Below are 13,297 nucleotides of genomic sequence, written 5' to 3' on the forward strand. Positions count from 1 at the left end.
CCCCTAAAACTAGGTCAGAATTAGGGAAGACAAATTACTTGCATTACTTTGAGGCAGATGGTTGTCTATTTCTTCTGAAAAGTCAGTCTGAGTTGCAGAAGTAATAGTGTGCCTTGGAGTTGCAGCAGCATTATTATTATTTGTAGTATTAACTTGAACTTGGTTGATTTCTTTTATGACTTGTTCATAAGATGGTGGGAGCTGCAAAATAAAGAATGAAGATTTTAGACATCTATGGGCAATAGCCAAGATGTTAACAGTCCCACTGTTCTTATTTTTGAACTTCATTTTGCAAATAAAATGCAAAGAGATAATGTGATATTTATTCACCTCAGTAGGAACCAGCTCACTGGGCCTCCAAGAGCATGCTGCAGAAGATGCAGGAAACCCCAGTCCCGGAGGTGGGGCTCCTGGAAACCACGAGGCTGGCCTCAGTGGCTCAGCTGCCACAATGGTGATCTCTGGGCGCCTAGCAGACAGAAGCCTCAGTGAGGTTTTGCAGGCTGGTAACAAGCTATTGTCTATTCGCAGATGTTCAAAGATTCATGAAAACAACTATCACCCAAAAAAGTTACATGAGAACTTCCATAGTCACAGAAATGACCTCTCTGGCCTGGGCTGTCTCTAACAGTACACCCAGGCACACTTCAAGGGAGCAAATGACAATCATTCTCTACAACTTTGGCCTCAAAAAGTTAGAGATGTACCCTGAACTCACTTAGCTCTGCCTTGGTTGATAAGAATAAGGACTAAGTAAAGCCCATACAATCTCTTTGTTCCAGGGCTCTGCTATCTAGCCTATTGCACAAACAGAAACATATTGGAAGGTAGAAAAGTACACTGGTTGAATAGAACTGTTTAGTTTTCTGTTATTATGAAGTAGATACTCTGAAATGATACTATATAAATAGAATATTCTCTTTCTCCTCACTCCACCTGTGCCCCAATTCAAAGTCACCTTTAAGTGTTTAGAGTTTACGTGTTCACTTTTGGACCCTGACGTGTGTGTCTGTGTTCCTGGTCAGTTTTGTGTATGAATTTGATGATTAATCTTTAGTAGTGAGGAGCCATAGTGATTTGGGCACGGCTCCTTTCATTCTCTTCTTTTCTTTCCTTCCCTTCTTTTTTTTTTGCGAGGAAGATTGGCCCTGAGCTAACTTTCGTTGCCAATCCTCCTCTTTTTGTTGAGGAAGATTAGCCCTGAGCTAACATCTGTTGCCGATCTTCCTCTTTTTACTGGGGAAGATGCGCTCTGAGCTAACGTCTGTGCCCATCTTCCTCCATTTTGTACGTGGGATGCCGCCACAGCATGGCTTGATGAGTGGTGCGTCGGTCCGTGCCCAGGATTCGAACCTGCGAACCCCAGGCCTCTGAAGTGCAGTGCGCGAAGTTAACCACTACGCTACCAGGCCAGCCCCTCATCATTTTCTTAATCTGATTCTATAGTCTCATGTTTAAGTTTTATTTTCAACATGATTTCTTAACAAACACCAACTGTGTGACCCTGAGCAAATTAATCAACTTCTCTGAGCCTCAGTTTTCTCATCTAACAAATAGGGATGATGATATCTGTTCTGCTTTTCTCTAGCACTCTACGGAAAATAAAAATAAAAAAGCACTGCCATTACCAAAACTGTGCACATACACATATTCTCATGCTAGCTTGTGAAACAGTAAAACCTACTCATTGATTAAATTTGAACCGCATTACCCAAGAACCTCTGCTTACAGCTTTGGTCTAACTAAATAAAAAGAGTTAACAGTTAATAAATGTTAAGCACCATACACAACAACCTTATGAGGTAGGTATGATTAGCACCATTTTAAAGGTGGGGATACAGAAGCTAAGAAAGACTAAGTAGCTTGCCCCAGGTCACACAGTAAGAAAGTAGTGAAGTACTTGGTTATGTCTGACTCTAAAGTCCTTGTTCTACATTACTCTATACTACACTGTAAGAAAAGTGAAAGCAGGAACCACGTCTTATAAAAAATCTATTTATCCACCTGTCCACACTTCCATCCATTCTACCACCTGTCTGTCTGTCTATTGGTCCTTCCTTCTATCTACCCAGTGACTCACTCCTTCCTCTTCCCCTCCTTCCTTCTCTCCAACCAATCATCCAGTCATTTATCTATTCAGCTGTCTATCCAGCCTGCTTGACTCTTTTCCTTCTTTATCCTTCCATTCCATTTTTTATCCTGTCATCTACGCATTTATCTGTGCAACATTTACTAAGTAGCTAGGCAGTACAAAGCATTTCTTTGAAGCAGTTACAACAATGCTTTACATATAGAAGTTGCTTAATAAACATTTTTTAAATTGACTTCAGTAAATAATCACTGTCAAAAGAACATTTTCAGGCTTGTATTGCTTCTTCTCTCAAGGAAAATCTTCATCATTCAAACTTACAGATTAATTCAGGAAGTGTACTAATGGGGCAAAACACTGTAATACATTGTTTATGAAAGAGAAATATTTAACTTGCTGATAATACATTTTGATTTCATTATTTGCAGAATATATGCCCTTTGTTACAAATATAACCATACCTCCTCTCTCGATGAAGCTCACTCTGAATAGAAGTCCGAGAAGCTATAGAAGAAAAAATAAACTGATATAACACAAAAATTAGTACATTCTATAAAGGCTTAAATTTGTATAGGGTACCCCATTAGAAAAAGTTAGCTTATACTTGATATCATATAGAATGTATGAATTTTAACATTGATAATTGAAAAGGAAATCAAAATGATCTTTTTACATGGCATAAAGTTATATACATATTTGAACTGCATAAGAAAATATAGATTTCAAAAACTCCCCAAAACATATTCTGTGGTTCTGAAAATAATCTGAAGAATGAACAGAGATAAGAAGATAGCTATTAAATACAAAGTGCATGGTAAGAGCATTATGACAATGACATGAAATAACAATGAGCAGAAAAAAAATTAAATATCTATTCTCAACCACATGACTATACTTTTGTCATATTTGTTTATAACTCTATTGCAAAGAGAGTGGAAGTGGTCAAATTTTCATCTATTTTCTAACTCTTCTGGAATTTTATAACATTTATGTTGTTTTATTACCTAAATTAAGAGATAATAAGAAAAGCAAAAAGTGTTCAAAACACTTTTATAAACGTTTATAACCTATACAACTGTATATGCAGCATCGACTTTTCCCTCAAGTCTCAAACTCAAAAAGCTAGATGGCTTAAATTTTTTCCAAATTTTATTTTAAAACTAAATCAAGTCTTAATCAGATGATCTGGAAAATGTCACATATGGGGTCACATATTACCCATATGTGTAATAGGGAATATTATCCCTATTTTCAAGGAGCACATTCTAAATATATCTCTTAAAAATCTTCAAATATGTACTACTTTGTAAAGATTTGTGCACAAAAGGGAATATGTTTCAGATAGAAACTATTTCTACCAGTTGCCTTTGTATCTCTACAATACTTTTTCTGATTTCAAATCAAATTCTTCTGATTTGAAAAGGTTGAAGATGTGAATCTTTTCTTTCCTCCTCCTACTAACTTTTGATTCTCTCTGAACAAGGAGGCTGCCAAAGCCGGGGAGGCAGAGGTGGAGGTGGGAGGTGAGAATGGAATTTAGGCTGGGGTTGGAGCTGTGACAGCTGAACCTATGCTGGGTTGGCACAGCAAACCCAACATCTGAAACCAAACCCTCTGGATCTTGAGTTGCAGGATGTCATATATTCCTATCATTAACTGGTCTGACTGTTACATTTTTGTCAAGAGCTAAATCTTGTACATTTTGTCTACTGGAATAAAAGAGGACAGAGAGGCTAAAGCTCTGAGTGGCGCATCTGATTCATAAGAATGGCTTCATTAAGTCAGAGGCTCACCAAGTACTACAATCACATCACCGCTATCATGAAAGCCAGAATCAGCAGACAGCACTATTAAAAGACATCATGTTATTGTCACAAACATACCTCTTCCACGGGGCATTTTTGCTGTGCACTATTCATGAGTGCTAAGGGAAAAAAAGAAGGGGTTATAGAAGAGGAAAGGGAGAAAAAGGAGTGAACCCAGTTGCCTATGCTCTAAAAGGAATTCAGGAGGAAGACTGTTTTGCCATGCCACTGTCCCCACTCTGCACACTTCGACAGAAAAGAAAAGTTGATGAACCATAGTTTCAGAGAGTAAAGCAATATGTTGCGGAAAAGATAAGTCTGTACAGACCAGGATGCTCCTACACATAACCACAGTAAAAAAATCTACCCATCATTTTTAACAACAGTGCAAAAAAATCTAAAAGCCATTTTGTAAAATCAATTTGCTACTTCAATAGGAATCAATTCTAAAGTATGAATACAACACTTAAAAGGTAATTCAGTAGTCAATTTACATTCTTTTAAATCAGTGGCTTTGCACTTGATTCTGCCCATTCACACCAGAGGTCGTTAGCAACAGGTCCCCCTGGTTAGCAGAGTAGTATTCCTACTCTGGATGTAGCAGAATGAGAGGAGAGGAGGTCTCCCAATCATACTTACAGATCTTTTCCGTATCCTTTGAGAATCACTGCTTTTCCTTCTTCTGCTCTTAATTTTTTTTTTCAATTTCACTCATCTATGAAATCTCTTTTCTCTCTTGAACCTCATAGAAATGACTGACACTTTTCGTCAGTGTTGAACAAGTTTAGCGGCTAGAAACACTCGATTTTCATGTAGTGTCTCACACTCTTCCTGCTATTTTCTCAACTATCTGCTTAATCTCATCCTCATTTTTCCAGATTACACAGATTTGGCATAGATGTTGCCAAGAGAATTGAATTTGCCACCAATGCCCATACAGACAAACATGTTCCTTTAATCCCCTGCCACAAGCTACTCGTGTTTCATGCATTTTGGATTAAGGCCACAGAATAAAGGCAGTATTTTCACTTAAAGTTATTCTGCCATTTTACAGAACTATTTTCAAACTTTCCTAGTTCATATAGTTAAATTCTAAGTATAAAACAAATTCATATTCAGCTGTTTATAAAAGATTGAGATCTGGACTTGCAATATTAGCACTAATAAAGAATCCTCCTAAATTTCAACAGGATCATAAGCCTGGAAGGATCCTCAGTGATCATCCTACTCCTCACCTTACAGATGAGGACACTGAGATACAGAGAGGTTAAACAAATTATCCCAGGTCACATAGCCCATTACGGGAACGGCTGGGAGCAGTTTGTTCCTTGAAGCAGTTTAACTCCTTGTAGAGCCAGGAGAGCTGGATACTAGTTCTGACCCTAAATAATTCAAAATTATCAACTAAATGATGGTAAGAAGAAATAAACACACAGAAGGATTATTATACTACAAGCATCTTTGCTATAATACTGTCTTACCAATGAAAATCACAATAATAAAAAATAACTCACTAACTCAGTAATAACTACATTTGCTTGAGACAGCGTATGAGCTGGATGCATTTGACATGATAACAAGAACATCCGTGGAGTAGAAAGCTCAATGGCCTTGGAGTCAGGAAGTCTAGGTTCACAGCTCAGATCTACCTTGTGAAGCATTTAACCTCTCTGAGACTCAGTGTCCCTACCATCTGTAAAATGGGGTTAATACCTACCACGTGGAGTGTTATTTTACAATGTATGTGAACAGTTCCTGACTTACAAGAAGCAGTGAATATTAGCTAAATCTGAATTTCAGAGAATAACTTTCTCTTAAACAGTTAATGAAAGGAAAAATCATGAAATTCCAGATATATTCAATTAGACACTTTTAAGATCTTTACTCAAAATATTTAGGGATCACAAGAATGAATGCAAAAAAAAGGACCTCAAGGCTTTATTGGGACCAGAATCATTATGAAAGAATTTAAAATACAACCAGTTAAGGAATATTGCTTTAAAAATCTGATAAAGTCTTTCTCCTTGCCAGGGTTAGATGACTGAATCTGGGGTAGTAAAGCAAACATTTCAATGGGTTGGGTAAGACAAAAACTGTTTACAAATTTTTCTTATAGAATGGGCAAAATGGGGAAAAAGACAAGGGATGACACAATTATTCCTCATTCTGTATTTACATGGCATCACTTGAGGATTAGGTTTGGCCTTCTTGCCTAAACATCAGGGATAAACACAACCAACAAATATTTCTTTAGTGTATACAAAGCGACTGACACCTAAGAACTAAAAGACAACTGGGTTAGTTGTTTTTTTTTTTTTTTAAAGCCTCAAAGCAAGAGTTTTCCCTTTGTTTCATCTCCTTCCTCTCTCTTCTAGGGCCCTGCTTCACCAATTTCTTCTTCTGATCTCTGTCTGATTCCTTCCCCGCTGCCTACAAATGTCTCCAAGCTTCCTCATCCTAAACAGTCTATGAAGACATTCAAATCTCTTCTCTGCTTGACCTTCCTCCTTTCTCAAGCGACAGCCCTTCCCTCTCCTTTTGTTTACCACCAAATTTCATAAAAGAGTGGCCTACCCCAGCTGTCCCAACTTCCACATATTCAATTTGTTCAAATTGAAGTGTGGCTTCCAACTTCAATGTTCTACTGAAACTGCTCTCTCGAAGGTCACCACTGACCTCCTAAGTGCCACATACAATGACCTAGTCTCAGCCACCTTTTGTTTGACCTTGCTGCAGCATTAAGAGCTATTTGTGGTTCACTCATTCTTTTCAAAAACCTCTCTTCCCTTGACCTCTAATACACGGCTGTCTCCTAGTTTTTCTATTATTCTCATCATTCTTTTTCAGCCTTTTTTTGCACACTCCTCCTTAGCTGCCTTCTCCTTAATCCTTGCACAGCACAGATGCCTCAGGGTAAGTAAAATCCATCCTGGAGGATCTATGGGAAGTCAGGAACAAATTACAATCCCCAACAAAGAGGTCCTGAAATCCAAGAGGTAGGAAAGGTAAGAAGCCAGAGAACAAAAGCAGGAACCAGCAGACAGGACTCAGAGAAAGGAGGCCCTCATCCTCAGCAGGTCTGGGTTTTGGGGTCAGGCATCTTTTGCCCTGCGGCAACGTAAAGGCATAGTCGGCCTCAGATATCAATGTTTCCCAAGATTCTGCCTTTGTCATCTTCTCTATCCTCTACACTTTCTCCCTAAATGTTTAGCTACTCCCAGGGTTTTGCCTATAACCTTGATTACCACAAATTATATCTCCAACAAGAGATTCTTGCCTAAATTCCAGACCCTAATTTCCTTTTTAAATTCTCTCCCTGCCCTTTCTCCCCCTACCCCTACTCCAAGGTCTTTAAGGCATGTAAAGCTATCATGCATTTTTCATTTTGATATCTGAATCTCCTTCACCATACAGTGTGGCATTCTCACATCTTTATAACTCACCACCATCACCAACAAAAGGAAACGTGGGGAATCATGGAATATCTTTCTGTATTGCCACCTTACAAATTTTTCACCGCAATCGTTCCAATGGATGCTCTTTACAACCTGTGGATATCCTAAATTCATACTAAATATTACAAATTAATGTTTCTAAAAGCAGGATGCATCCTCCTCAGGGTGGTGACCTCAGCTCAAATAATGTGAAGAACATTTAAAAATCCCTCCTTTCTTTTTTTAATAACAGGTAATCCATGCTCTATTTGGAAAAGAGACCTTTGTAGAGTCTTTTATTTTAAAAAATGTTAAAGTCTTGGGGGCCAGCCCAGTGGCGCAAGCGGTTAAGTGCGCATGCTCCGCTCCGGGGGCCCAGGGTTTGCCGGTTCGGATCCCGGGCGGGCACCGACGCACCGCTTGTCAAGCCATGCTGTGGTGGCATCCTATAAAAAGTGGAGCAAGATGGGCACGGATGTTAGCCCTGGGCCGGTCTTCCTCAGCAAAAAGAGGAGGATTGGCAAATGTTAGCTCAGGGCCGATCTTCCTCACACACACAAAAAAAAGTTAAAGTCTTACACCAAGAGTAAGTTTTAAAGATTTAACTAAGAGGTAAAGTCAGAAAGTACGAATGCACCATTTTGGAGAGAATATACTACAGCATTTCTATCTTGTATGTGGAAGTGTGAGCTGAACTCCACAGGCATTTATACAGTTAAATAAAAATACTGTGGGAGCAAATGAATCAAAAAGGACAGGGTCTGATATTTTTTAAACCCATCAGATGTCTCTATATATGGAAAATGGTTACATAAAATTTATATTAGATCATGAAAATTGACTAGAAATCCAGATTTTTTTTTTTTTTTTTGTGAGGAGATCAGCCCTGTGCTAACATCTGCCAATCCTCCTCTTTTTTTGCTGAGGAAGACTGGCCCTGGACTAACATCCGTGCCCATCTTCTTCCACTTTATATGGGACGCCACCACAGCATGGCCCGCCAAGCAGTGCATCGGTGTGCGCCGGGGAGCCAAACCGGCGAACCCCGGGGCGCCGCAGCAGAGCGCGCCCACTTAACCACTTGTGCAATCGGGCTGGGCCCCAGATTTTTTTTTTAACAGCTTAGTTCTGTAAGAGAAAAATATTGTTCTGAGGAACTGGCATATTAATAAGTGAAAGTTGAAAAGAAAGTTGAAAAACGAGTTGCTTTTCTGAAATGGTTTATTACTCCTTAGGAGAAGTTACTCTTGTTGGATTCTTTGTAAGATCCATCAAATATAATCATTTGCTGGAAATCTATATCATCATTTAAAATTATTACAGAGGAAAATACAGAGCAGGAAAAAACAAACTTACTTCTCTTGATTACTGCTCTAATGGATGACAAAGGTCCTTGGCTGGAAAAAGAAAGAAAGAAAACTTATTACACATTCATTAATCCTTTTGAAGAAGAATCATTCACAATGCCAGGTCATTTCTGGGACTCAATATGGCACCAAGCAGCAAGTTTGATACATTAGTTACTGGTCTATCCTCTTTACAAAACACAAATTCTTGAAATTGCCTTTGACAGTTGAAATGCTTTATGGGAAGTAAGGAGGCTGGTAAAGTATATCTACAGTGTAAATAAAATTTTGCCTTAAAATTGCTTTCATAGCTACCTACATACTGCATCTTCCAGTAAAATTCTAGACACTGCTCGAAGTCAGGTAACAATTACATGGTACTCAAAAGAATTCTGGTCCTCTGTATCTCTTTTGTCTTTGACATTGGAATTCCTGTCTTCTCATATCAGATCAAAATAGATCATTTTTATAGTCAATTTGACCTAAGGATCAACAGCATTTCTTTCTAAGATTAGAATTAAAAACATCACCACCTAAAATAAAAGTCTCTCCTTGCTTTGAGTTTTGTTCAATAGCTGGTTGATCCTGGCTGTCTCTGACTGTGTGACCTTGGGCAAGTCACAGAACCCTTCTGAGCCTCTGTTTACTCATTGGTGAAAACCTTCTAGCTGCAAAGGCTAATGCTACTAGTTTGCAAGGTTGTTTGTTTGTTTTTTATCTTTATTCAAATCAGCTGGACTAATTGTTTTTGAAATCATTTAGAAAAAATATACAACCTTAAAAGTTTAATGATATTATTTAGAAAAAAAAAACCCTTATTTATAAAATTCTTCACTTTTTTCAGAATGCTCTTAAAATTTAAACTTATTTTTGAATTTATGCTCTTTTTAAATTTATGCTTGTGGCAATCTGTATAAATCCTCTTTCTGTTTCTTAGATAGATAAGATAAAGCTTCAGGAAGATGCAATAACATATCAGTTCATTTTACAGGAGGGACACTTGAAGAATATTCTATTCTGCCAGACAAGAAAAAAACCATTAAGCTCCAGGAGGTCTCCAAAATCATGAAGTTAGGACCGTAACATAAAAAAATATGTGTATTCAGCAATACTGATTTTTTAAAAAAGTTCTTACAGGCTTTTGGTAAACAACTACTTGAAAAAAAAATTAGTGTAAGGCAATATAGAAGCGGTAACAGCACTAAAATGCAAATAGGTTGACTGAAGTTGGAGGAGAAACTTCTGGGTACAAAATTGGAGAAAATCTGCATGTTAATATTGTGTCTGTTGACTCAGGTACAGTAATTAAAAGAATCAAAATCAGTATTTAGAAGCAGGGCCAAAACAGCCGAAGTTCCATGTGTGTGCCCAGGCAGGGCATAAGAAATGTTACTGAATGTGTTCATCATAATCTCCTTGCTCATTAGCACTGATTTGGTGGGATGTTACTATTATTTAAAAACATCGTTCGTCACCTTTGTGAAGGAGGAAGGTGTATTGACTAAGGTGAAACATAGCGGGTGTTTGGGTCGAACTGTTCCCCCTTCAAAAAAGACATGTTGAAGCTCTAACCCCTAGTACCCCAGAATCTGACTTTATTTGGAAATAGGGTCATTACAGATGTAATTAGTTAAGATGAGGTCATACTGGACCAGGGTGGGCCCCTAATCCAATATAACTGGTGTCCTTAGAAGAAGGCCATGTGAAGACAGAGACACAGGGGGAAGTGCCACGTGACAGCGAAGGCAGAGCCTGGAGTGATGCAGTTGCAGGCCAAGGCAGGCCAAAGGCTGCTGGCAAACCACTAGAAGCTAGGAAGAGGCAAGGAAGCATTCCCCTATGGATTTCAGAGAGAGCATGGCCCCGATGACACCTTGATTTCAGACTTTTAGCCTCCAGAACTGTGAGACAATACATTTCTGTTGCTTTAAGTTACCCAGTTTGTGGTACTTTGTTATGGCAGCCCTAGAAAATGAATACAGGGGGCCTTCTGGGGTGCTAAGTAGATGTGATCATTCACTGAGCTGTATACTTTGTACACTTTTCTGTCTATTATACCTCAAAAAAAAAGTTGCGAGGGGTGGAAACTGTGGCACAAAATAGAATTTTGACTGAAGTCAGCCCATGTTCTACAATTCTCAAGATTTGCAGTGTCATATTTAGGCTAGATCTATAAACCAGCCAATCAATATCTTCTATCTAAAATAGCACTTTCCAAACTCTAAAGTTTAAAGTTCTACTTAGAGGTTAACACGTTTTGTGGTAGGGAAAATCAAGAAGGCCTGTGGTCAAATACATCCCCAGGGGAAGCAGTTTTGGGAGATGCTGGAGTAGCCTCCTGGCTGTGCAGTGCATACAACTTCTGTATCTCAAATATAGCTACGGATGCAAAAACTGTAGTATTGAAGATGACCCCTTATCTCTGTCTTTCTGCAGGGCAAAGGCTACAGGTGAAGGTACCACTCTATAGTTTTAAGAGAAAGCCTCATGGGAGACCTCCCTCAGCATGAGCTCAGGCTCAAGTCTCAGCTGAGAACCTCCAAGAAGGATGGCCACCATGGGACAGTAGACATGGCCACATGACCACTGATCAGAGGAGGAGGCAGTAGAGCCTGCTGGTTCAGAGAGCTAGTTCTGAAGTCCAACTGTCCATATTCATTCCTGGTGCCTCCACTTACTAGCTGGTGTGACTCTGGCATCTAGTAAATTACTTAGCTTCTCTAAGGCCTCTTGTTTCCTCATGTATAACTCAACTCTCTCATGAAGGAGATAGATAAGAGGGAGAATCCATTAAAGCATTTTACACAATACATGGAACAAAGCGTGTGTTCAATAAATGTGGGCTGCTATTATTGTTATTCCTGTTTGTTCATAATCTTTAGGGGCATCACAAAACATCTGACAACACGTACAACCCTTGACAGGTTCTCACTTTGTGGTCTGATATCATGTAGATAGTATGTCTAACAGTTTATGTTGTTAAAAGATTTTTCTCTTTTGAGATTTACTTTGCTCTCCTCTGGTTTCTGCTGTTCAGATGAAACCTGAGCCTAGGCCACTCCCTGACAAAACAAAGAACAGCAAAACGGCATCATCACTCCATTCTAAATCTATAAGCCTATATCCTGGTCCTTGGCAGAGTTAACCCAGATCTTTTGTCTTCCACTCTTCAAGCACTGCTGCCCCTATTATCAGGTGCCCTTATTCTTGGTGGGGCAGATAAATCACTCCTGAAATGTGACAGCCAAAGATGCTTCCAGGAGGGAAAAGAAGGGTTAGGGGAAAAGGCTTTCAAATCCTGAGAAAGAGAACTAAAAGTTGGGGTCAAGAAAGAATTGTCTCAGGTCTAAGTGCCTGATGATTTAGCTTCCTCAGGACTCTGGGGGGCTCCCTAGCTGTTCAGAGTCTCCTTCTATCCTTTCTTCTCACTCTCTTACAATAAGCCCTTCTCAGGCTGTGCTGTAGGATCACTCTCTACCACTGCGTTTGCACATAACCTCAGTAAGTTGTTAAGAAAGTGTTTTTAAGAAAGACATTTACATTTTAAAAGTTTCTTCACCTAATGAAATTAATTTCTAATGATGAGATTTGAGAGATAAAGATGATGATAACAGCTTATTATTATGTGTGCCAAACACATGATCCACTTTTAAAAAAATGAAGAAAATGAAGCTTAGAGGTTTGGTATTGCGTCTGCAGTCACACAGCTAGTAAGTGGCAGAGCCAGATGTGAATTCACTACTGTTTGACTATAGTCCAGAAGTCTATAGTTCAGGTTTGGGTGGATGCGTAAAAGTTTCTGGATGTTCCACAAAGTTCAATATGTAGGCAAGTACCCCCCAAGCATAAAGCTGATCCAAAAAATTACACATTAGAGTCTCGTCCAGACTCTGCAGATGCAGGAGAAAACAAAATAAAAGTTGCTAGGTATGACATTTTGATGTTGTCAAAAACAACAACAAAGCAAACCACAATGGTCATTCTTAATCTCACCTAAGAAAATCCAACCTCTCTTTTTATTTTGGATTATGTTTTATTTATCATAAAAAAACAGATTCTAAAAAATATTTATAAAACTTTCAAAGAAACAGCTCATTTCCAAGTTTAAATTCATTCCCCCTCCCTCCTCTCTTTGGTGAGGAAAAAATTGTTTTCACAAACCAGTAACTGAAGTTGCTGGATTTGGCTTGTTTGATACACAAATCAGAACAACGCCTGCAAGTGCCCATCGTCATCATCACATCTGGTTTTGGAGTTCCGTGTGCAGAAGCAACTGAATATATTTTTTAAAGTGCATTCTGTACTTTTTTTTTTTTTAAAAGGTACCTTTGTAAAAACCCTCAATAAAGGCCCTGGGCATATCATTAAAGTACTGGTCAATAAAGCCATTAGCTTAACAAAGAGTTAACAAGATCTAGATCTTGACCTCTGGTCAAGCTGCCAGTGAATATAAAGTTTATCTCCTTGTACCATCTTCCCCAAAGACTCTCAACATTGGGATTGACTCATCTCTATTTTCTAGCAGAAAGGTTTAACCAGATTGGTGTGATTTTTGCAGGCTGGAAGAGGTATTCTGTCTCACTCATTCTCTCACACACCCACTACTTATTACATGTATAATAT

General features: G+C 38.7%; 1 protein-coding gene across 4 annotated transcripts in view; it reads right to left on the bottom strand.

Moving 5' to 3' along the window:
• SH3D19 (SH3 domain containing 19) overlaps positions 1-13,297 on the bottom strand; it is a 162,974-nt gene that overhangs the window by 43,009 nt on the left and 106,668 nt on the right. For 3 of the 4 annotated variants that reach the window (XM_058550186.1, XM_058550187.1, XM_058550185.1), the window contains exons 3-6: positions 8,685-8,725; positions 2,551-2,593; positions 331-469; positions 48-201 (exon numbers count right to left, since the gene is read on the bottom strand). In XM_058550186.1, the coding sequence (XP_058406169.1) occupies positions 48-201; positions 331-469; positions 2,551-2,593; positions 8,685-8,725 (377 nt within the window). Of the gene's footprint in view, positions 1-47; positions 202-330; positions 470-2,550; positions 2,594-3,972; positions 4,294-8,684; positions 8,726-13,297 lie in introns of those variants that run through there. The other variant, XM_058550188.1, reaches the window with a different exon arrangement.

Source organism: Diceros bicornis, chromosome 11 (genome assembly GCF_020826845.1).
Source record: "Diceros bicornis minor isolate mBicDic1 chromosome 11, mDicBic1.mat.cur, whole genome shotgun sequence".
NCBI lineage: Eukaryota > Metazoa > Chordata > Mammalia > Perissodactyla > Rhinocerotidae > Diceros > Diceros bicornis.